The sequence below is a fragment of the Callithrix jacchus genome, chromosome X, assembly GCF_049354715.1.
Source record: "Callithrix jacchus isolate 240 chromosome X, calJac240_pri, whole genome shotgun sequence".
In the NCBI taxonomy this organism is placed as follows: domain Eukaryota; kingdom Metazoa; phylum Chordata; class Mammalia; order Primates; family Cebidae; genus Callithrix; species Callithrix jacchus.
In genome coordinates this window covers 88,835,916-88,862,924 of record NC_133524.1, presented here as the reverse complement: position 1 = coordinate 88,862,924, position 27,009 = coordinate 88,835,916, and the positions used below count along the sequence as shown (strand labels likewise).

The window sequence follows — 27,009 nt, the reverse complement described above, 5'->3', positions numbered from 1 at the left end:
GTTTTCCTTCTTTTGCTTTTCTTCCTTCTTCTCCTCCCTCCTCTTCTCTTCTTGTTTTTCTCATCTTTCTCATTCTTCTTTATCTTCTTCATCTTCCTCATAGAACTCGGGTTTAAAAAGTTTAAGTGGCTCGAATAATGTCTATGTCTGAACGCATATGTCACAACTTACCTCAGAATAAGGTCTAAATCTGAACGTATATCTTAGTTCCTGAGACAGAGTGGGGCTTCCATAAAAGTTTATTGAATGAATGAATGAATGAATGAATGAATTTTTGTCATATACTATAACATGTGTTTTAGAGATAGCAGAGTAGTTCTTATTCTACTACCAAATTAGTCTGAGAATGAAGCCATTATACAGAATCCAGATGAGTTGAAAATATGAGGCTATTAGTATGTCAACATCCACAATTCACTTCTCCTCAGTTTGGACTCTAATTGAAAGAAGCTGTGTGACAAGGAAGTCATAAAACCCAATTTTTGGAGATTACATCTCCATACCACATAATTTAGGACTCTTAAGTTTAATTGATATTAATCCTTCCTATACATTGTATATCACCAAACCACATTGCTACCTGTTCTTATTTCATGCTGACTAGTTCTATTAATCATATTTCCAGATCCAACGTAGTAAACATAATCTGCAGTACATACCCTAATCATGTCAGCTGCCTGGGAATGCCCTTGGTTTCCTTTTAAACTGACATTTTCCCCCAATGCATATGTATGAACATACATAAATTAAAGTCAGATGGAACTAGAGCTGCGACCTTCTAAATGCTTGCTTTAATAAAAATAGTAGTTGTCTGTGAATGTATCCTTGTGTTCTCTTGTGTATGTATGCATGTGTATGTGTGTTTATCAGAGGACAAACCTGAAATGTAAAACAAGAAAAATGATTCAATATGACTTCTGGTTCAGAAATGAAAACGAGGTTAAGTTGCTGTGGAGATAAGTACCAGGATGATGACACCCAGAAAAGTGCTGAGAAAGATGTTAGTCACTTTAGTTCAATGATTGCAGTTCACGAAGGGTCGTCATTCACTATCACCACTCCATTACCATCACCACCACTAAAAGACTCAAGATTCAGCTAGTTGGAACACAGATGCTTCTGCTTAGAATTCTGTAGAGGGAACTCATTTTGAACTTTAACATATACTTTGGCAGTTCCTCGATTCATTTGCTGAAAACAATTTTTATTTTTCCTACTCATTTATTTATTTTAATATTGATATTAGACTAGATTTCAAGTTTCTCACATTTACCACTGTAAGTAGTAATGTTTTCTCCCAAATTTACTAATGTCAATTTTGTTTTTAATTCTATTAATTACTTCAAAGCATTTGTTTGTTGAAAGTAACTCAATTGTTTTCTCATTTTCCACCTAGTTTTTATTTAGTTCTACAGCACTGCATGTCGGTATCTCACTTAATTTAGGACATAATTCTCCAGTGTAACTGAATGTGAAATATTCAAAACTGGAAAGTATATTCATATACCGGTTAACAACGGAGATGCATTCTAAGAAAGGTGTCATTAGGTGATGTCATCATTGTACAAAAATCACAGTGTACTTACACAAACTGAAATGACATAGCCTACTACACACCTAGACCATGTGTGTTTGTATGTGTGCCTTTGTGCACGTATGCATGTGTGTGTATACTTTAGCCTATCGCTTTTAGGCTTCAAGCCTATACAGCATGTTAGCATGTTTCTATACTGAATACTGCAGACAACTGTAACACAATGGTAAGTACTTGTGTATCTAAACATATCTAAAATTAGAAAAGGTACAGTAAAAATACAATATTATAATCTTATGGGACAACCCAATGTATAAGTGGTCCATTATGTGACATGTGATTGTATAAGAAAAATTTACCCAGGAAAATGTAACAATGGTTTTTTATTTGTTATCTTAAATCTATAAGATCTGCAGTGAATTAAGTTGAAATGTCAGTATTTTTGACCTTCAGAAACGTAATAAATATGCTGGGCAAAAACCATTCATATATTGCCAAATATATACCAACCACTAGGTCAAGTAATATATTGCCAAGTAAAAGTTAATAGGAGCTTTTGTTTAAAAAGTTTAACATTATCATTTCTGCCATGAATTTTGAATTTTTTTCCTATTTCAAGTAGCTTCTTTTCTCAGATTTCTAATTGGATTTCCTGTTTTACAATACCCCCTACAATATTGTGTCTAATCTGATCATAATGTGTTAAATTAATGTAATGCCCAACCAACTTCATGTAAGTATTACATAGATGATAACTTATCAATAACAATGATACAAAAACTATTCTGGAGTTATGCAACAAACAATTCCAGAAGTCACCTTTATAACACAATACGAAACAGATCTGAGACAGTCCCTGTAATGCTAAAGATTTACAGAATTGCATTCAATGCTCACTATGGAAAATATTAAAGGTCAGTATTTGTGACTTGCTCCACTACACATTTGTTTTCAGGAAAATACAGAGGGTAACCTGTCTTGTTAGTAAAGAGATGCATTGTTTGAAGTATTACACACTTCAAGAAGAAAACCCTACTCTTACATCAATGTTTAAAGTATATGTGGATGACAATAGGTTTTGTTCATGAATAATAAAACAAGCTGTTAAAGTGTATCTGATAAATATACTAGGCTAAAAGGAATCAAATATAATGGGAAGGAGAATGCTATTTGAACAGAATAAAAGTGCAATGACTTACATGACTGACAAAAGCTAAAAAGAGCCCACCAGAACATGAATGCTCCAAAACATAAGCAAAAACAAGAAAGTAATGTATCTTTCTTTTTTTTTTTTTTTTTTGAGATGGAGTTTTGCTCTTGTTTCATAGGCTGGAGTGCAATGGTGTGATCTCGGCTCACCCCAACCTCCGCCTCTGGGTTCAAGAGATTCTCCTGCCTCAGCCTCCCAAGTAGCTGAGATAACAAGCATGTGCCACCAGTCCTGGCTAATTTTGTATTTTTAGTAGAGAAGGGGTTTCTCCATGTTGGTCTGGCTGGTATCAAACTTGAGACTTCAGGTAATCTACCTGCCTGGGCCTCCCAAAGTGCTGGGATTACAGGCATGAGCCACCATGCCCGGCCAAAAGTAATATACCTTAAACAAAGGTTAGTGAATTTATGAAGCACTTACTCCTAAATTAGTAAGCCAGACCTAAGTATATGTAAGTGAAATTTAGTTTTATTCAAGAGGAATATTCTATAATAGGTTATTATAATAAATTAAGCTAGTTGTATCAAATGGAATTTTTAGTTTATGAAACTCTTTTTCTTTTTTTTTATTGCATTTTAGGTTTTGGGGTACATGTGAAGAACATGTAGGATTGTTGAATAGGTACACACATGGCAGTGTGATTTGCTGCCTTCCTCCCCATCACCTATATCTGGCATTTCTCCCCATGCTATCTCTCCCCAAGTCCCCACCCCCCGCTGTCCCTCCCCTATTTTCCCCCAACAGATCCCAGTGTGATGCTCCCCTCCCTGCGTCCATGTGTTCTCATTGTTCAACACCCACCTATGAGTGAGAACATGTGGTGTTTGATTTTCTGTTCTTGTGTCAGTTTGCTGAGAATGATGGTTTCCAGGTTCATCCATGTCCCTACAAAGGACATGAACTCATTGTTTTTTATGGCTGCATAATATTCCATGGTGTGTTTGTGCCACGATCCTCTTTTTCTTACTAGACAATGGGGTCCTGGAGGCTAAAGTGCTACCTTAATTCCTTTAGATATCTTCATCACCAAGCACTGAGTTTGACACATAGAAACCATTCCACATATGTTTGTGAAATAAATGACAACACATATTCATTCAATATTTACTAGAATTCAAGTGGTTTGCTAGACAAAAGCTACAGGAACCTATAAGGCTTGTTGAATTATTAATTATCCATATTCTAACATTAGATCACAGAATCTACCACTTAAATGTCTCTAATTTAAAGCATAAAAATTAATCCTGGAAATTTCTTTTAAGCAATAAAGAAATAATTCAAATAACTGAGGTAGATTAGTTTGACAGTGATCCTTGAGAAATAAGTTAGGCAATCGACTAGTAAATTTAAAATCCTTTGGTAAAATGCCACCTGATAATTAATTGCCAGAGGCTTTCTTGTGAGATCCCTGTGAGTTAAGAGATTTCCCAGCTTAAAAATTAAATGTATAATGAGGGACAAATACATGAGACGTAAGTGGACACAAGAAAATACGCCTAAAATAATATATCTAACTTAGTGGTTACAAAATATGAGATTTATAAATCACAGTTCTTTCTCATAAATGGTTTAATATCTGACACACGGCTGGGCGCAGTGGCTCACGCCTATAATCCCAGCACTTTGGGAGGCCAAGGTGGGTGGATCACAAGGTCAAGAGATGAAGACCATCCTGGTCAACAAGGTGAAACCCCGTCTCTACTAAAAATACAAAAATTAACTGGGCATGGTGGTGCGCACCTGTAATCCCAGCTACTCAGGAGGCTGAGGCAGGAGAATTGCTTGAACCCAGCAGGCAGAGGTTGCGGTGAGCTGAGATCGCGCCATTGTACTCCAGTCTGGGTAACAACAGCGAAACTCCATCTCAAAAAAAAAAAAAATCTGACACAGCAACCCCAGCTAATTCTATTGGAGAAACACATCTTCAGAAGAAAATTTCTTAACTTTCCAATATAAATGCTCTTGATAGAAAATGCAGACATCTAAGTCAGTACTACTGATGGCTCCACTTATATTTTATATCAAGACTGTAAGGTCTTTTAGGCTAAAACAAGCCATGGTGACCCCCATGACCCGCACGTATACCTCTGGATGACCTCCCAGAACTAGAAAGTCTGAAGTAACTGGAAAACCACAAAAGGAGAAGAAATGATCAACTGCTGTGGTGCCTAATTAACTTTGAGACATTCTCTATTGTTCCTTATTCCTGGCTCAATTGATAAGGCAATTGGACTTTGTAACAGACCTCAGTCAATCTCATGACTCCTGACCCTCCAGCCCTCTCCCAGTGTGCAAAAAAATGCTCTAAACTGTAACTTCTTTAACTTTCCACTGCCTACCCCAAACCTATAAAACCAACTCTCATCACACTGCCCTCCACTCACTCTCCTTTTCAACTCAGTCCACCCGCACCCGGGTGAATAAACAGCCATGTTGCTCGCATGATGTCTGTTTGGGTGGGGGGGGTCTCTTCATTCAGAGTGAATTTTAACAGAGATACTTTTCCATCCAGAAATTTGTCATAAAAACAGAAAAAAAATCTGAATCAATACCATCATGAATTGTCAAACTTCACCACCTCCATGAGTCTGATCTATTTATGCCATTTTCTCTGGACATTAATAAATACTTGTTCTAGTCTTTAAATCATAATGCTTAAGGGACATATATGAACTAAATTGTCTTTAGGATAATAAAGAGTCCTTCATGCTTGAAAGACTCAATTAAAATTCTAGTATGTTAATTACTGTAAAGCTTACACAATTATGAATATATAAATGTTATGGAAAGCCAACATCATTGCAAAAGGGCATGGTGATGAGGTTCAGGATATTCCATGCCAAAATATGACTGCAAGAGACAAGAATATTGGGGCAGAACAATAGGGTCTGGAAGTGGGGAACGTAAGGCTGATTCACACTTCAGATACACCAAGAAATGTTATCTCCATCGGGTGTAGGCCAAGTAAATGACTTTATAACTTTACTTTCTCCTCTCCATTTATATAAGGCATGCCCCAAGTAACCAGTGGAGTTCTCTAGGGGGTACTTAAACTCACCCAAAATTCTGTAACAGGAGCTTTGAGACCCTATGCTCACACCCCCTCTCACACTATGGAGTGTCCGCTTCGTGCCTTTCTTGCTTTGTTTGTGCCTTTTGTCCAATTCTTTGTTCAGGACACCAAGAACCTGGACATCCTCCACTGTTAATATTATGCCTCCCTGACACAAAGATTTTTTTTTTTAATATTTCTTTTTGGCTGGAAGCAGGAGGGGAGGAAAGAGGAATTTTAATTTTTTTTGAGACAGAGTTTTGCTCTTATTGGCCAAGCTGGAGAGCAATGGCACAATCTCACTCATTGCAACCTCCAAATCCCAGGATCAAGCGATTCTTCTGCCTCAGCCTCCTGAGTAGCTGGGATTACAGGTGTGCGCCACCACATCTGGCTAATTTTTTTTTTTTTTGTATTTTTAATATAGATGGGGTTTCCCTATGTTGGCCAGGCTGGTCTTGAACTCCTGACCTCAGGTGATCCACCCACTTCAGCCTCCCAAAGTGCTGGGATTACAAACCTGAGCCACTGTGCCCTGCTGCAGACACAAAGATTTATTTAGAGCTGTTATTTTGAGAAACTGCAGACAGGGGAATTTCAGAGAAGTTACCCTTTTGTAAAATAAATTTACAGCTATAAAGGAAATTTCCATTTGTAAGGGTGTTTCTTGTCTGTACCAGGAAGAAAAAGAGAACTGAATTACTAGAGATTCTTAATCAATGAAGAAGGCTTTCACTTAAGTCTGCACAACAAATATTACCTTTGTTTCATGGTGTTTTTTCTATCTCATCTTAACTCGGCATTTCCCACACCCTTCTTTCTTTGCATCAGAGAATCAGGTAGCAAAGCCTGAAGTTTAAGATAACTCTTTGAGATCTACTCTAGGGATTTACTCATTTCTCTGGATTATCTTCTGGGAATGGAAAATAAAAACATGGGACCCCAATTCATTATGCAAAAGGAAAAAATAAAGCTGAAAGCTGAGTCATGCAGGAAACTGCCTTTCCTTTGGTTCCTAAGCAGATAGTAAAAGATAAAAGGTTAAATATCTCCACAGGTAGCTACAATGTTCACCATATCTTAGGTAGAGTGCTGATTTACTGAGCTTGAGAATAATATATAATTGACTATTCCCCTACTTTTTCCTTTTGCTTACAACATGTGGACTCCATAATGTGACCACACCCCTCTCTATTTCACCTCCAGCCAGTTCTTTGCTGTAAATATCAAAGCCTTCAAAATTGTCTTTAGAGAAAAGCACAGACCTCTGTCCTAGGCATGTCCTTCACATCGGCAAAATAAACTTCTAAATTGATTGAGACCTGTTTCAGATACTTGGTTTACAAATTGGTGACCAATGAAGGGAACTCTGTGTGGAAGGGTTATGTGTATTGGTATTAAGAATGTCCTGTGATCACCTGAGATCGGGAGTTTGAGACCAGCCTGACCAACGTGGAGAAACCCCGTCTCTACTAAAATTACAAAAGTAGACGGGCGTGGTGGTACATGCCTGTAATGCCAGCTACTTGGGAGTCTGAGGCAGGAGAATCTCTTGAACCTGGGAGGCGGAGGTTGTGGTGAGCCATGATTGTGCCAATGCACCCCAGCCTGAGTAACAAGAGCAAAACTCTTGTCTAAAAGAAAAAAAAAAATTTAAAAAAAAGAACGTCACGTGCTTTGACTGGGCGTGGTGGCTCACGTCTGTAATCCCAGCACTTTGGGAGGTTGAGGTGGGCAAATCACTTGAGGTCAGGAGTTCCAGATCAGCCTGGCCAACATGGTAAAACCTCTTCTCTACCAAAAACAAAACAAAAAATTAGCCAGGCGTGGTGGTGGGCACCTATAATCTCAGCTACTTGGGACAGGAGTCTGAGGCAAGAGAATCACTCCAAGGTGGAGATGGAGGTTGCAGTGAGCCGAGATTGCACCACTGAACTCTAGCCCAGGGACAAAGAGAGTCTCGAACAAACAAACAACAAACAAACAAAATTGAAGAATAATATTGGGCCAGGAATTGAGAAGATACAGAAGAAATATGTACTTAATGAACATGAAGTTACAATCTAGGTGTGAATATTATATTTATATATACAAATGAGTAAAGAAATCACAGAAGGTTTTATGGAAGAAAAATTTCCAGAAAAATCAAGAGAAAAGCAGTGGTTAAAGTATATAACAGAAAGTTTAGGATGTGGAAAGTAGAAAATCTTGCCCAAATTATAAAAGAGTTCTACTTTAATCAGGAAGGGAATGCAATTAATTATAGCAAAAAATATGTGGTGAGAAAATGTAGTTAATACGTGGGAGATGAGCCCCTCAATTTAGAGTGAATTACATCAATATCCAGCAAGGGTAGCTGACTTAAGGGGAGGCCTTTTTATTATATATATATATTTTGACAAATGGCTTTTACATATTTTTAAATATAAAAGGGCAGTGGCTTTTAGGAAGAGACTAAAGAGCTAGATATTTCAAGATTTCAGAGGAATAAATGGGAGGCTAAAAAGGAACTCAGAAATATATTGAGGTTACAAAATTTGTTTCTATCTTAGGATAGTAGGATTTAAAGTAATCTGCTGGTATTCACGCTGGAAATTGTGAAAGAAATTTGAAAATTGTTGAAAAGGTTTGGAAAGTCACTCAAAGCATGGGATAGAATGTAATGAGAGGAGAAAAAAAGACTTTAGAACAATAGCTAGATCCCAACTGAAACGTAGTGCTATTAACTTGTAGTAAGCTAAATCTTCAGTGTGTGTGTGTATATATATATATGTATATGTATGTTTATTTATCTAAATGTGCTCAGTGGCTGCGGAGAATACATTCTGCAAGGGTAATCTACAGTTGGAAACTGGCACTGCAAACAGAGAAACCAAGGATAACGAGGATGAGAAAGAGAGACAAATATAAACAGGAAAGAATTTTATAAAGTGGGTAAAATGGAGAGGGACTGAGTAACTGGAGAACCTAATGAATGGAAACCTCAGGTTAACCAGACAGGATAATATAAAGCAATTAATAAAGTTGTGCTCTTAAAAAGGGAGGATTATGTTCAAAATTATGGAGACCTTGAAATCACGTGAATATAAGATCCAGGGAATGCACAGACAGACCTATAAGAACCACAGAATTGAGCCAGGTGCAGTGGCTCATGCCTGTAATCCCAGCACTTTGGGAGGCAGAGGCCAGCGGATAATGGGGTCGGGAGTTCAAGACCAGCCTGACAAACATAGTGAAACCCCATCTCTACTAAAAATATAAAAATTAGCTGGGCGTGGTGGCAAGCACCTGTAATCCCAGCTACTCAGGTGGCTGGGGCAGGAGAATCCCTTGAACTCAGGAATGTAGAGGTTGCAGTGAGCCAAGATAGTGCCATTGCACTCCAGCCTGGGTGACAGAGTGAGAGTGCATCTCAAAAACAAAGAAACAAACAAACAGAAACAAAAAACAAAAAAAACCCCACAGCATTGAGAAATGTAGCATTCAAAGATGTAAAACAACTGATTTTCACCTGCGGTAATGGCTACATTAACAGTTGTAACACTGAATGTCAGGCATAAGCTTAAGTCTTTTTTTTTTTTTTTTTTTTTTGAGATGGAGTATCACTCTGTCTTCAAGGCTGGAGTGCAATGGCACAATCTCAGCTCACTGCAACCTCTACCTCCCGGTTCTAGTGATTTTCCTGCCTCAGCCTTTCACATAGCTGGGATTACAGGTATGTGCCACCACCCGACTAACTTTTGTATTTTTAGGAGAGACAGGGTTTGCCATGTTGGCCGGACTGGTTTTGAACTCCTGACCTCAGGTGATCCACCCACCTCACCCTCACAAAATGCTGGGATTACAGGTGTGAGCCACCCCACCTGGCTGATAAGTGTAAGTCTTAAACCATCATGAAACTAGCATAGATAAGGAATCCAAAAAGATCAAAGTGTCCTTTACATTATATGACACTTTTTGCCACTGATCAAATTTTCAGTCATTACCATTGAGTTAAATAAATAATCTAATCCAAAGTAAGAAGCTGTTAAAACCCTACAAAAGGCCTCACAGTATACCTGCAGCACAGTGTCCCTAGATAAACATATTTATAGAACATATGTAGGATGAAGGTAAATTAGTTTCTTTAGGTGGTAATGCTAAATTAGAGCTCCTAGTGTGATTTAATTTTTTATAATATTAATAACACCCACCCTGGCCAACATGATGAAAACCCTTCTCTACTAAAAAATACGTAAATTAGTTGGGCGTCGTGGCTAATGTCTGTAATCCCAGCTACTCAGGAGGCTGAGACAGAGAAGAATTGCTGGAGCTTTGGTGACAGACGTTGCAGTGAGCTGAGACAGTACCACTGCACTCCAGCTTGGGCAACAGAGTGAGACCCTGTCTTAAAAAAAAAAGGTACTAATAACACTAAACTGAATGTTTAGTAAGGAACACTGGTAAAAGAAACAGAAGAAGTAGCATTTATTATTGTGCAGATTTAGCCTCATGCATTTGCTAGGTCATAATACTCAGAAAAGTAATGTAGAAAAATAATGCTTCTCTAAAATAAGATATGAGAATGTATCTCTTCAGAAATATACCATTAGAATTTGTTTTATTTAGGTAACTAAAAAAATCTCAATGTTACTTCTATGGTTTGAATATGTCCCCCAAATTATATGTGTTATATATGTAATCCCCAAATTCATACATTGATGGAAGATGGGACCTTGAGGAGGCCATTGGGATTAGATAAAGTCATCAGGGTAGGGCCCCCATGATGGGTTCAGTGGCTTTATAAGAAGAAGAGACATCTAAGCTGATACACACACTCTTCCTTCACACCAGGTGATATTTTCCACCATTTTACGATGAACAAGAAGGTCCTCACCAGATGCTGGTACCTTGATATTGGACTTCCCAGCCTCCAGAACTGTAAAAAATATGTTTCTTATTTTATGAATTACTCAGTCTGTGGTATTCTGTGATAGCAACAGAGAAGGAACTAAGATAGTGCTATTCCACATTCAAAATTATTGTGTTTTGAATTATGTTTCAGGAAAAGTTCTGAAGCAGGAACCTCCAAACAGGTCTCGACTATTGTACAAAATAGCAGATGAAGAAATACCTTGGAGATACCAGCAAAATGGGTATTTTAATATATGTTGGATCAAACATATTTATTTTTGCCCCCTCATCTTCATGTAGCCTTGGCACAAATGACTACATGAATGTCAGTAGTCTGGTTAATGAGAGAGAATGAGTTTTACTTGCTTTGCTACTATAGCTACTCTTTCTGTCATCTATTTTGCTAGTCTGAACGAATCCACTTTTTATTACCTCAGGCAGATATAAAGAAATGAGAAATATACTCCTCGGAGAATCTCAGGCAGTTCTGTTTCTGCCATATTCAGTTTAGCACTTTGGTGAACACACTCTTTAACAAGCCAGGTCATTTGTGCAAACCCTAAGGGCAATTTAGTCTCAGGCTAAGCCAAAGTGGGAAGATATCTTGAAAAAAATGTCTACATGGAAATGTTCAGGTTAATGCTAAATAAGGGAAAGGTGGTAGATTGAATAAAAAGACCAATTTGTATTCATACAAGAACATTTACAAACTATTAAACAGGTTTAAAAAACTCTAATTCTGTTTTTTAGTTGAAAATAAGTATTGCTTACAATATTCAGTCACAGATGGCTATGTGAAATCTGTTTTTCCTCCCAACTAGTAGTCACATGGATACCAACTGGTTAAAGAATGAATGAACTATGGCATGTGGCATTTGCTTTTTTCGGCTGTGAATGAATGCCACTATCTTATCTATGAAATATAATACAATCTTTTAAGAGGGTGTAGGAAAATTCTCTACCTTTGTAAGTTAAACTTCTGATCTGAAATCTAAATATAGGTCCTATTTGGTGAGTACTTTGATTACACTTAAATCCAGAGAAATCGTTGAGAAATTATCATCTTCTTTGATGCTTTAGACTCTAAAATATCAAGAATTCATCTAGATACTTCATTCTTAGCTAAGATAATGAGTTGCCTTAGTTTTTTACAAGTGCAAGAACCTTATACTTTCACATACTCTGAATTAAACTGAACATAAAAGCCATATTTTATAATTCATATAAAGACTAAAAAGGTGAAGTTCAGGAGTTCAAGAAATTAATTTAACTTTTTATAGAAACATTTGCAATAAATTCCAAGTTAATGAATATTCTGACACTTAATATGCTTGAAGTTTATAGCTTCTTGAATTTAATATCCAAAATACCCTTCAAAAGGCATACATAAATGCAATGAACCAAAAATAAAGGACACCAGAGTACAGACCTAATCTCCATAGTATACGTTAACCATATGATAACAGGCAATGTATGGAATGTATATAGACTAGTGAAAATGGGTTGATGTTTGTTCTGTAGCATTATTGTAGTTGACAGAAGTAACTTTTTAAAAATTACGATTCCAGAAACATCTTTGGCACATTATAATGGAAAATATATTAAAGGTTACTACTAAAACACAATAAAAACAATTATCTTAAGATAAACGAAGTATTTGCTTTATGATTCCAAGTTGTTATCTTTTTAAAGAGAGAATTTCAAACTCTGGCTCTTCTACTTGTGAGCTCTGTAAACTTAGGCAAGCCACTTAAGCTCTGTGTATCACCATTCCTCATCTGCAAAACAGCCTATAGGGTTATTGTGAAGACTATCTGTCTATACATATATGTATACACATGCCTATATATATTTATGCATACCTATATGCATATACAAATGTATACACACATGCACAAACATAGAGTGCTTGGAACAGAATAAGCAGACTAGTATTTTTTTTTTTGAGATGGAGTCTCTGTTGCCCAGGCTAGAGTACGGTGGCGTGATCGCAGCTCACTGCAACCTCTGCCTCCCGGGTTCAAGCAATTCTCCTGTCTCAGCCTCCCAAGTACCTGGGATTACAGAAACTCACCACCACACCCTGCTAATTTTTATACTTTTAGTAGAGACAGGGTTTCACCATGTTGGCCAGGCTGGTCTTGAACTCCTGACCTTGTGATCCACCCACCTTGATCTCCCAAAGTGCTGGGATTACAGGTATGAGCCACTATGCTTAGACTTATTATTTTTTATTATGCTTACTTTATTATAAAAAAGCTAGTGAAAAAGTAATAAACTTCACAGTTGCCCATTTTTAACCCTCTACTTTGTCCTTACCCATCTTTTGTCAGTCTTTTTGCCTTCCCACAGGCGCCTGAGCTTGGCTTGACACCAATTCTGAGCAACCACTAAAAAAGGTGGAATATGCCCCAACCATTAGCTTCTCAGGAAATAAGATGACAACAGACAGTTTTGAGTCCACTTTCTTGTTTGTCCAGCTTCCTCTTTAAAGATTCTGCTTATTGGCAGGGTGTGGTGGTTCACACACATAATCCCAGCACTTTTGGGAGGCTGAGGTGGGATGAACAGTTGAGCCGGGAGTTCAAGGCTGCAGTGAGCTATGATAGATTGTGCCATTGCACTCCAGCCTGAGCAACAGAGCAAGACCCCATCCCCCACCTCCAAAAAAGATTCTGCTTATCTCTTCTTGGTTGCCCTTCTTGATCCTAAAAAACAAAGGCCTTTTCTGTTGAATTTTGAGATCTTTGCAGATTTTTAAAGTCAGAACTTTCTCCCTATTGCAATATTCTTTCTTCTGAACAAAGTCTCTATTTCAGTCCAGATTTGTTTTATTTGACCAACAAAAAAATTGTCCTTCTTTAAGAACCTCTTTTTCCATTGATCCTCATATTGATATTTTACATATTGAAGTGTTTTATGCTGAAATGTCTGACTTAAGAGTTTCCTTACTTGGAACATGGGTTTATCCCAGAATGCTATATGCAGGATTCTAACTTTTAAAACAAAGATATGTCCCTATTTACATTCACTAAGCTAGAAAAAAATTCCAATATTCTTCTTCAAAATTCAGATGTTGAACTAACTGAGTTATAAGTTCATTTCCAAATTTACCAGAATGGTTAAGGATGTTAGAACACAAAATCTCAAAATCTGTGGGCCTTCTCTATCTTTCATTTTCTCTCTCTCTTCCTCTAAACATACACATAATATGTGTATACATGTTTTATACATACACATTATATACATATATATACATATATAATCACACCGTACATAGTAGCAGTCAATGACATTTTACTACCTTTGCTTCTCTCCATTTACTTGGAGATCTTGTCTGAACTTTTGTCTTCTGGGAGGAGCTGACTTTCAAAACTTCATCACTCCAAGGCCACAGTCATACTCAATATGATTCAGATAGGCATTTGAAAGCTCTCCAAAAGATATATTGATTTACAACTCTCTGATGCTGTTATTTTAGTTTATCTCTAAAACATTAGTGAAAATCCCTTTTGGCATTATATTTAAACTCCTTTTTCCATTAATTCTCACACTTGATAAAGACATCCAAGGTGAACAGATTACCTTCTGGCATAGCTTAGACCACTCTCTGGAAAGTGCTTTTTCAAACATAAAGTTTGGTCTCTTAAGCTAGAATAAGATAATTTATCTTTAAGATGATATATATATTTGCCCTAGCATCAGCAAATATAAGATTCTGGTGCCTAATACAGATAGCATTTAAAGCTTACTGAATTTAATATCCAAAATGTCTTCCATCGAAATTTCAGAGAAATCTGTTTCTTTAAACCTCAAAACATACTAAGAAACTAAGGTATAAATGCTAGGAAAGAAATGTTAATAACCAGAAAACTTTCGTTTTAGTTTAATGAGTGAAGTTTTTTAACAGTATGCATGAGACTATTTATTTAACAGTAGAAATGCAAATTTTTCTGGAAGACTGGACTATTCATATACGTTAGGTTGGTGCAAACATAATTGCAGTTGTTGCAATAACTTTTAATGGCAAAAACCACAATTACATTTGCACTGACCTATACTTGAGCAGAACTTAAAATTTTCACATTGAAAAATGCCTTTCCAAAGCCTAGTTTCTATGCGATCATCATTTTTCTGATTAACCGTTTTTAGTTATGTAATTCTTCTCTGTGGCCCTATCAAATACATGATTTATATTCACTAACTTTCTGTTGTCACTGCTAAAATGTGAATTGACACTAAAATGGTTCTTTTTTTATTACTAGCATTTATCATAAAATAACTGTATTATCAGAACATTCACAAAGTGATGCTGTCAACAGTATGTTGGTTTTGCATGGTGCGAAAAGAAAGTATTGGTGAAAAATAAAATAAGTCTGGAAAATTGTTTCCAGAACTGTGTAAATGATACAAAATGTGAAAACAGCTCAGCTTAACTGTCTTTTAAAGTAGAACCACAACATATGTTATTCTAAGTACTTACAGTTTTAACTCCATGGACTAACTACTGTAGCTTCACACAGTATAAACACAACATTTCAAAATCAATTTTCTTTGAAATTTGCAGTCTTACCTTTCCTGCCCCTTTCCCTTCGGATTTCCGCTGATTTAGGATGAAACGGTGCCAAGGGAAGCAAGAGAAAATGAAACAAAACAAAAACAAAAATGAGCTCAAATTTGGCTATTGCAAATACATTAAAACAAAACAAAACAAAAAGCATGTCAGTATTCCCAGTGTAATAGTACACATTTTTGTTCGTCTGCTGAAACGACTTTCATCTGCTACATTCTTCAGTGGTTTGGGTAAAGGGATATAACAGCACTGTAAATCTCGTACAAAAATATGAAGCGCCACATACGAAATTTCAACTGGCATAAAAAACATATGCTTAACTCACTTATGCATTAACCAAGAAAAAGTTCCCTTCCAATTAGATATTCTAGTATGATATAACTTGTTGTCTATCTATTTTTTAATCAATGGGCCTTTATTTTAAGCATAAACACATTTTTTAATTAAAATGAGAAGAACTAGACTCATTGAAAATTCATGATTTGGGGGCAAACATAAGAAATGTTAATACAGCATTGGGATACTAGTGTTGAATTTTAAATCAGCAGTTTCTGTTGTTCATAGGGGCATCTTAAACCACCTCTGTTCAAATAAATCCTTTTGAATACCATCATGAAAGCCATTCTTTTCATTTTATTTAATATTTTTCCCCACTTTAGCCACTTTTGGGAGACAGTTTAAGTTACTTTTTAAGATACCAGAAACACATAGACCATTTGTCCTTTTGGATTCATTCTCCTTTGTAGAGGATTAAATTTCTGAATTAAAAGTGAATCAAGTGTCTACATTTCTAGCTAATGATGCCCCCAAAAATCTGTTCTCTGTAATCTTTATCTTAATTCACTTTTCTTTTTACAGTTATGGAAAAGTTCCTTATAGAGTCTTCCTGAATACAAAGAATCATAGAAAATTGTCATGAGGGTAGGCTTGAATCTGAAATAAGGGTAAATACTAAGAGAAATAAACTCAACATAGTAAGAAGATCCATGCTCTCTATAGTTTTTTTTTAATCCAGTGGCTTATTCCCAGACCAAGAAAGTATCTATTTTTTTCCGTCATTTTCATATAACTTGAGTTTACAAAATTGAATTTGAGGTAAGCATCCAGATAGAGGCACAAACTTATTATACAAGAAAATAACGTACGCTTCTTGTCCTTCTACTTTGAGTGTTTATTTTTAGCCTAAAACATTCATATTATCTCTCTGCATTGATCAAATTCAACCATCAATGGCTCAGTTTTAGAATTTAATTTTCTGAGAAAGCATAGCCTGAGGATAATGCCTTGAGTAATCTACTCCAAGAAAGTGTCTTGGATTTTTCTGTCTTTAAACAATCAAATTTCTACTCCAAGAAAGTGTCTTGGATTTTTCTGTCTTTAAACAATCACTATTTATATTTCTCTTTATTATGAATGATAAATAATAGATCAAAATTTTTAACTGTCCAAAAGAATCTCAAGGACTAAAATATCAACAAAACTTTAACCATATCTAAGAATATAATATTAAAAAACAGAATTTTCTGTTTTATAGAAAAGAAACTTTGTTAGTTTCATTAGAAATTACTGTGACAATCACAATAGATTATTATTAGATGCTTCACCACTTATCACAAAGCAATCCAAAAGCATTAAAATTTTTAGTGAGCAAAGTGAAAGTCTAAAAACGTGAATCATATCTATCTTGGTAAAATACTTCATAATTATTGGAAGGTTAATGACTCAGTCAGCATTTAAGACTAGTGAACAATTCGGGGTGAGCATTTCCTCTTCTTACCATTTTACTGAGAAAGAACAACTCTAGAATGTCTTTATTTCCCTAAACTGTTTATTTTCTTTAAGAGCACTGCTTATGCTGTGCTATTTTTGCCCTTATTTGTGAATTTCTCTTGTGAAAAGCCTAAAATTGATAATGTGGGAAATATTAAAATGATAGTCTTTGCATTTATCCACACCACATAGACACAACGCAGTCTGTCAAGTGAGTAGCTTCTAATGTATGACTACTAAAGAAGCATTAGAATGAAAAGAAAGTACAGAAATATATTGGCAAGCAGGCAAGTAGCACAGTAAATTCATTCCAGATTTGCTGGCAGAAATACAAAAAAAAAAAAAAATCAATGCTGGAAGGTGAAAAAACATGATGAAAAGCAACTCCTGTTTTAATAGAGATACGGATTTTTTTATACTCTTCTTTACAAACTGGCCACAAACAGGCAACATTATATCAATAAAATAATTGCCCAAATTAAATTATATATAGTGAGGAGGGGGAGAAAATTTAATGCATTTCAACGTCTATTAGCTCAGTTTTTACACAATATACATTAGTCATGGAGTGTCATATGTTCTTATTAACCTCCTGATGTGAATAATTCTACCACCACCAATAGGTGAATATTTCTCTTACTGCATCTAAATTTCTGGATTGACAGAGCTATTCAATACAACTTATCAAAAGGAGGGACAGAATGTAGTGTCCAAAATAAGTAATGAGAGAGTGGAGGCAGAGCAAGATGGTGAAATAAAAGGTTTCACTGATAGTTGCCTCAACAAGGAAAAGAATTTAACAACTGTCTACACAGAAAAAAAAACACCTTCATGAGAACAAAAAATCAGGTGAGCCCTCATAATACCTGATTTTAACTATGTATCCCTGAAAAAGTCATTGAAGAGATAGAAAAACACATTCCTGAATCACTGATGTCACCTCTCCCCAATGCCAGGAAGAGGAGGCATGGTGCAAAGAGCATCTCTGGATGTTGGAGGAAGGAGAACACAGCAATCATGAGGCACTGAACTCAGTGCTGTTTTGTTAGAGCAGAAAGGAAAACCAGACAAAACTCAGCTGACAACCTCCTACAGAGGGAGCATTTAAAGCAGCCCTAGCCAGAGGGGAATCACCAATCCCAGTGGCACAAATTTGAGACCTATGGCTACAGCACTCTGTGTCTTCAAGTAAACTTGAAAGGCAGTCTAAGCCATAAGGACTGCAACTCTTAGGTGAGTCCTAGTGCTGAATTAGGCCCAGAGACAGTGGGCTGAGGGGCACAAAACCTACTGAGACAGCAGCTGGGGAGGATCAAGAAGGGTTGGCATCACTGATCCCCTAACCCCAGGCTGCACAGCTCATGGCTCCAAAAGAGACCACTTCCACTTGAGGAGAGGAGAGGGAAGAAAGGGGAGGAGTTTCTCTTGTATCTTGGAAACTAGTTCAGGCAGAGGAAGACGTGGCAACTGTCACAGCTGTGGGGCGCCTATTCCAGGCCCTAACTCCCCATCAATACATTGTTACAAAGACCCCTGAAAATGTTGAAGCAACTTTGGAATTGGATAACAGGCAGAGGCTAGAAGAGTGTGGAGGGCTCCGAAGAAGAAAAATGAGGAAAAATTTGGAACTTCCTAGAGACTTGTTAAATTGTGACAAAAATATTGATGGTGATATGGACACAGATGGCCAAACTGATGAGTTCTTAGAGATGAAGGGCTTATTGGGATCTGGAGCAAAGGTCACCATTATTACGCATTAGCAAAGAACCTGGCAGCATTGTGCCTGTGCCCTAAGGATCTGTGGAACTTTGAATTTGAGAATGATGATTTAGAGTATTTAGGGAAAGAAATTTCCAAGCAACAAAGCATTCAAGATGTTGCCTTGCTACTTCTGACAGCCTATGCTCTTGTATGTGAGCAAAGAAATGATGTAAAACCGAAACTTATATTTTAAAAGGAAGCAGGGCATATAATTTTGAAAATTTTGCAGCCTGGCCATGTGGGAGAAAAAGAAAAGAGCTCCATTTTCAGGGAAGGTATTTAAGCTGGCTGTATAAATTTGCATAACTTAAAGGCAGCCAAGTGCTGATAGCCAAGACAATGAGGAAATCACCTTGAAAGCATGCCAGACACCTTCACGGTAGCCCCTCCCATTACAGGCCCAGAAGTCTAGGAGAAGAGAATGGTTTTGTGGGCTGTGCTGAAAGTCCTGCTGCACTGCATGGCCTCAGGAGACTGCTCACTGAATCCCAGTCTCTCCTTTTAGCTAAATGGGTCTCAGGATGCTGCTTGAGAGAGTCCAAATCATAAGGCTTGATGGTTTCCACATGAGGTTAAGCCTGCAGGTGCACTGAGTACAAAAGTTGAGACTTGGGACCCTCTGTCTAGATTTTTAGAGGGTGTATGGAAAAGCCTGGATTTCCAGGCAGAATCCTGCAGAAGGGGTGGAGCCCTCATGAAGAACCTCTACTTTCACAGTACAAAGGGAAAATGTGGAGTTGGAGCCCAACACAGAGTCCCCTCTGGGGCACTCCTTAGTGGAACTGTGAGAAGAGGGCCATGATCCTCCACACTCCAGAATGGTAGATCCACCAACAGTTTGAACCCTGTACCTGGAAAAATACAAGTACTCAACAGCAGTCCGTGAGAGTCCAAAGCCACAGGGGCAGATCTGCCCAAGTCTTTGGGAGCCCACCCTTTGCACCAGTATTTCCTAGATTTGAGACATGGAATCCAATGAGATTATTTTGGAACTTTAAGATTTAATGACTTATCTGTTATATTTCGGATATGCATGTTTGGCCAATGTCTCCCTTTTGAATGAGAGTACTTACCCAATGTCTATAAGACCACTGTATCTTGGAAGCAACTAACTTAGTTTTTATTTTATAGGCTCATAGACAGAAGGGACTACCCTAATCTCAGATGACACTTTGAACTTTGGATTTTTGAGTTAAGGCTAGAATGAGTTAAGACATTGGGGGACTGTTGAAAAGGTATGATTTTGTTTCGAAAAGTGAGAAGAACATGAGATTTCAGAAAGACCAGGGGTGGAATAATATGGTTTGGTTGAATGTCCCTACCCAAATCTCATATCTAAATATAGTCCCCAACGTTGGTTATGGGGGCTGACGGGAGATGACTAGATCATGGGGGCGGAATTCTCATGAATGGTTTAGCACCGTCCCCTTGGTGCTGCTCTCATAATAGTGAGTAAGTGAGTTATCAGGAGATCTGGTTGTTTTAAAAGTGTGTAGCAGCTCCTTTGTCCCTCACTCCTTCTCTGGCCATGTGAAATGCCTTTGCCTTCCACCATGCTTGTAAGTTTCCTAAGGCCTGCCCAGAAGCAGAAGCTGCTATGCTTCCTGTATGATCAGCAGAACCATCAGCCAATTAAAACTCTTTCCTTACAAATTACCCAGTCGCAGACATTTTTTTATAACATTGCAAGAATGGACTAATACATGTGCTGAAATTCGTTCTGCTTGAAAAAAGCAGAGGGAAAAGGGAAAAAAAAAAGAATGAGATAATGTCCTTTTCAGGGTCATGGATAGAGCAGGCAGCCACTATCCTCAGCAAAGTAATGCAGGAACAGAATACCAAATACCACATGTTCTCACTTGTAAGTGGGAGCTGAATGATGAGAACACGTAAACACAGGGTGGAGAACAACACACATTGGAGTCTGTCAAAAGGTTGGGGATGGGAGGGGGAATAGTATCAAGAAGAATAGCCAATGGACGCTGAACTTAATATCTAGGTAATGGGATGATCGGTGCAGCAAACCACCATGGCACATATTTACCTATGTAACAAATATGCATATTCTGCACATGCACCCTTGAGCTTAAAATAAAAGTTGGGGGGAAAAAAAGAAAAGAAAGATCACTCATTATGACCAAGTGGGATTTATTCCAGGAATGCAATGATGGTTCAGTGTATACAAACCAATTGCATCAACAGAATGATAGACAAAAGCCACACAATCATTTCAAATGATGTTAAAAAAACTTTTGATAAAATTCAACATCCTTCATGGTAAAAGCCCATGAAAAACTGGGTATATCAGGAACATACCTCAACATAATAAAAGCCATATATGCCAGACTCACAAGTAGTATTGTACTTAATGAGAAAAAAACTGAAAGCCTTTCCTCTAAAATTTGGAGCACAACAAGGATGCCAATTTTCACCACTGTTATTTAACATACTACTGGAAGTCCTAGCTAGAGCAATCAGACAAAAGAAAGAAATAAAGGGGATCCAAATTGGAGTGAAAATAGTCAAATTAACCTTGTTTGCAGATCACATGATCTTATATATGGGAAACCAACACGCTACAAAAAAACTATTAGAACTGATAGGTAAATTCAGTAAAGTTGCAGGATTCAAAATGAACATACAGAAATTGGTAGCATTTCTGTACACCAACAGAGAACAATCTGAAAAAGAAATAAAAAATGTAATCCCTTTTGCCAAAGCCACACATAAAAATAAAAATCCAGAAATTAAGTTAACCAAAGAAGTGAAAGATCTCTGTAATGAAAGCTATAAAACACTAATAAAAGAAATTGAAGAGGACACCAAAAATTAGAAAAATATTCCATGTTCATGGATTGGAAAAATCAATATTGTTAAAATAGCCAAACTATCCACAGCAGTCTACAGATTCAATGCAATCTCTATGAAAATACCAATGACATTCTTCACAGAAAGAAAAACAATCCTAAAAATTACATGGAACCACATAAGATCCAGAATAGCCAAAGCCATCCTAAACTAAAAGAACAAAACTGGAGGATATATATTACCTGATTTCAATTTATACTAATGAGCTGTAGTGACCAAAGCAGCATGATACTGTCATAAACACAGAAACACAGAATAGAGGACCCAGAAACAAACCCACACTTGTAGCGAACTTAGTTTAGACAAAGTTGGCAAGAACATATACTTGAGACTCCAAAAAAAAAAAACTAATTCTATTCAAATATTTTTAAAGACTATATGCTGGTATCTAAACTTGGTTTAATTATGTTAATAAAATTATGTAGCATAACTATTCTATATGTAGTGACACTTGTAAAAAAAAGTGTCAAATCATCCTTTCAAAGGGTTGAAAAATTATTCATTACCTAATACAAGTTTACCCATCTGAAATACATATTTTAAAGAGGAAATTCCTTCTGTTATAGAGAATGACAATTTTTAAAAGATTATCAAATTAATATTGATATACAACTACTGTATAACACTATTAAAGTCTGAAAAAAAGACAATTGGAAAAAGAGACACAATATCATGGGACAATGACATTTCAGTTACTGGACAAAGACGAAAGAAATTGAGAGTATTGGATTAAATCTTGAAATGATTTTTTATGAATCCTGTATCTTGGAATTGGAACATACAGATTCTATAAAGTACTATAACGAAAGCCAAATTAAATGAGATATAAACCAGTGCTATCTCAAAATTGGTCCTAGGGTCCATCTAACAAAGCTAAACAGGAGTGAAATATTCTCAAAATAATCTAGAAGCAGAATATTACAGATGACAGCACATTCCCAGCTGCTTAGCAGGAGAACAGTCGAATTAGAGTACAATTGCACCTTTTCCTCACATAATTGTGTTGGCTTATTCAAAACCCTACTCTTGCCCTGAAACATTCTTTACTATCATAGTAACAAAAGCAATGTGACAGGCACATCTGCTTTCTGAAAATATTGCATGTGAGTTGAAACAATGTTTTATTTTTAATAGTTTGAATTTTGCATAAAGATACTTTTATTTGCTGCTAAAGATGTATGTATGCAAATGGATCCAGTATCACTTTAAATTACAGATCATCTTAACATGTCACTCTTGTGACATGTGCAAACCTGACTGAGAATGTGTATTGTGTCTATTAAAGCTTGTAGATGTTTGCACAATGAACATAAAAGCAATAAAGTGATTATGAGACTAAACAACAGAATACAAATGATCTTTCTTATTTACTAAAAGGAAAGCATTTTTTTAAAAAATGTAATAGCTTCAAGACTGTTTAAATCTGTGAATATCTGGTTTTCAATTAGATGATAGCATGACAAACTACATATACATAACAAGAAAAAAAAGGTTAAAAGCTTCCTTTTTTATATCAAACTCCAGGATAGACAAAGGGGCATTTAAAAATAGGATTATTCAAATTTATTCCTTCAATCTATGTTTGATAGCACAGTAGAATAACTATAGTTAACAATAATTTATCAAACATTTCAAAATATGTAGATTTGGAATGTTCCCAACGCAAAGTAATGACAACTGCTTGATGTGATGGATATCCTAACTACCTAATTTGATCATTACACATTGTATGCATGTATCAAAATATCACATGTACCCTATAAACGTGTGCACTTACTATGTGTCCATTTTAAAGAGAAAAAAATAAAATAATATTACTGTTTTATCATGAACATAAAGCAATAAAGTGATTATGAGAATAAACAACAGAATATAAACGATCTTTTTTACTAGAAGGAAAGCATTTTAAAAAAATGTAATAGCTTCAAGACTAATTCTGTGAATATCTGGTTTTCAATTAGATGATAGCATGACAAACTATATATACATGATAAGATAAAAAAAGGTTAAAAGCTTGCTTTTATATCAAACTCCAGGATAGACAAAGGGGCATTTAAAAATAGAATTATTAAAATTTATTCCTTCAATCTCTGTTGGATAGCACAGTAGAATAACTATAGTTGACAATAATTTATCAAACATTTCAAAATATGTAGATTTGGAATGTTCCCAATGCAAAGAAATGACAACTGCTTGATGTGATGGATATCCTAACTACCTAATTTGATCATTACACATTGTATGCATGTATCAAAATATCACATGTACCCCATATACATGTGTACTTACTATGTGTCAATTTTAAAGAGAAAAAATAATATTACTATTTCATCATGAACATAAAATAATAAAGTGATTATGAGAATAACTTAAATGAATGTAAAATGCTAGTATAGTAATTTTAATTAAAGACTAGTTATATGTACATAACTAACTTTCTGCTACTGACTTGCACCTAGACTGTGGTTTCATTCTTTTTGATTTATCCCTAAAGATTTAGTTTCAAGGTAATATTTCCTAGTTTATAACAGATTGAGAAGTTATTATAATTGTCTGATACCTGGTACCATCTCTTGTTATTTTCTAGGTGGGAAAAATATTATTTTCTGGGATTATCGTATAGTTTCCCTGAGTTCGTAGTTGACTCTACTATATTTTCCCTATTTCAAGCTCCTCTAGCAATTCCATGCTGAACTTTCACCTTCAATGCATTTTCTGTGGAATTTTCAACTTCATTTCAAATTGCCTACGAAAAGTGAAGTTCAAGATAAAGCCGTTCATTTCTTTCTAGTTGAATTCATTATTTTTATGTTTGTCAGGTTTCACTAAATGTGTCTCAACACTATCAACTCAAATAATGCAAAATAACTACAGAGGATGAAATAGTGCCCTCCAAAAACTCATGTTCACACAGACCTCAAAGTACCGCCTTATTTGGAAATAAGGTCTTTGCAGATGCAATTAGTTAAGGATCTGGAGATGAAATCATCCTGTATTTAGGGATCCTTAGATCCAATGACTGATGTCCTTTTATAAGGACACACACTGACACACAGAGAGACGAAGGCCATGTGAAGCTGGAGGCAGAGATTGGAGTGGTGTAATTACTAGGCAAGGATTGCCGGTGCAACCGGAAGCTGGAAAAGACATGGAAGAATTCTTACCTAGAGCTTTCAGACGGAACACAGCTCTGAGGACTTGATTTCAGACTTCTAGCCTGCAGAACTATGAGACAATAAATTTCTACTGTTTTAAGCCATCAAACTTTGTGGCAATGTGTTATGGCAGTCCTAGAAAACAATGCAAACAACCAAAGAGACACGCTTCCAGTTCAGGGAAAGAGGAAGCTAGTTAGAAAATGGGTTGTTCTATCAGTTAACTAATTCATATCTTTTAAATGCCTTGAAAGACTATTTAACACAAATCACTGCATTTTGTGTAAGATGTAAGTTTCTGGAGATTTGAGATGAATAAGTAAGCATGATACATGGAAGAAGTGTCAGGATTTAAACAGCCAAATACAGGTTACAGTCCCAGATTACTCTTCATTAGTAAAGCATTTCGCAAAAGACTATTTGGTACTATGTACAGGTTTTCTAAGTCATAGAAAATGAATGCATTAAGGCTTCTGTCCTAGAGGAACTCAGAGTTTAATCAACTCATAATTTAGTAGCCAGAATAGATAATTACAAGATAACATTTTAAGTGTTATCATGGGTAGATAAATAAAATGCTGGTGATGGTCTAAGGGATCAAAGAGCAGTGAGACACTGAGAAAGTCCCTGGACCTCAGATTATTAATCTGTAAAATGGGAATAAATAACATACACCTTCTATCTTTAGAGGTCATTTTGAAGGTCATATAAAATCCTATTTCTCTCCATTCCTCTTTTCTTTCTTCTTATACTTCAACTATTTTTGGCATCTACTTTTTTTTTTTTTTGAGATGGGATTTCACTCTTATTGCCCAGGCTAGAGTGCAATTGCGTCATCTCCACCCACTGCAACCTCTGCCTCATGTGTTCAAGTGATTCTCCTGCCTCAGCCTCCCTAGTAGCTGGGACTACAGGCACGCACCACCAAGCCAAGCTTATTTTTGTATTTTTAGTAGAGATAGGGTTTCACCACATTGGCCAGGATGGTTGGGAGCCCTTGACCTCATGATCCACCCACCTCAGCCTCCCGAAGTGCTGGGATTACAAGCATGAGCCACCTCGCCCGGCTGGCATGTACTATTTTAAAGTGTCCTCTGAACCAGACACAAGTTAGATATTTAATATATATTATCTGAATTTATTCTTAAATATTTTATCATAGTAAATATCCTACTTTTACATTTTTGAAGATGAGATACAGAGATTTCCACTATTTGCCAAAATTACATAGACTATAAGTAAGTATATAAAAATCTTTTCAGGTGGCTCAGGCTTATAAAACCAGCATTTTGGAAGGCTGAGACGGGTGGATCACCTGAGGTCCAGAGTTCAAGACCAGCCTGGCCAATATGGCAAAACCCCGTCTCTACTAAAAATACAAAAATTAGCTGGGCATGGTTGTGGGTGTGTGTAATCCCAGCTACTTGGCAGGCTGAGGTAGGAGAATCACTTGAACCTGGGAGGTGGACATTGCAGTGAGCCGAGATGGAGCCACTGCACTCCAGCCTGAGCCACAGAGTGAGACTCTGTCTCAAAAAAAAAAAAAAAAAAGAAAGGGAAAAAAATCTTCTACTATATACCTTAGATATAAATATGAACAAAATAAATATACTACTGAGAGTTCATGTCCAATATGCCCCAATACCTATGAATAAGTGAGTTAGATGTTAAAATACAAGAATAATTATGAGTAGATGAATATCATGTAACCTTTATAGTACTTCATTTCCTAATTAAATGATTATGCTAAAGGAAGAAGGTTCAGATGTGTTTCTACAGTGTAGGCATTTGAATTGACTTTAGTGTTATGCAATTACATTTATATTTACCTCATGAAGTTCTCTAAGGTAAATCCCCCCAAAATATACAATTAGATTTATATTATTAGGATATTCAGTATTTTTAAATATACAAGTAACATAGCCAGCCCTTAACATGGATCCTTGAGTATTAATCAGTTTATTTTTATAATGTAGTTAAACTAGTAAATTGTACAATTAACAAATGTTTCAATTCAACCATTTTAGGTCTCTACTCAGTTTCCACATGGTTAATTAAGGTGCATCATATGTAAAGAGAATATCCGTTATATGGAGAAAAGGCCAAGGTTTAACAATCTATCCCCACTTCAGGTAGGAAGGACTGTCTGGTGTGTCAAAGCTGGGATATCTACAGCTTAAGATAAATTTTTGT

At 36.3% G+C, this 27,009-nt stretch overlaps 1 protein-coding gene across 3 annotated transcripts in view; it reads right to left on the bottom strand.

The window, feature by feature from the left end:
* Positions 1 to 27,009, bottom strand: part of PCDH11X (protocadherin 11 X-linked) — an 804,948-nt gene that overhangs the window by 346,530 nt on the left and 431,409 nt on the right. For all 3 annotated transcript variants that reach the window (XM_078363016.1, XM_003735778.6, XM_054251183.2), the window contains exon 5: positions 15,263 to 15,292. In XM_078363016.1, coding sequence (XP_078219142.1) covers positions 15,263 to 15,292 — 30 coding nt within the window. The remainder of the gene's footprint in view (positions 1 to 15,262; positions 15,293 to 27,009) is intronic.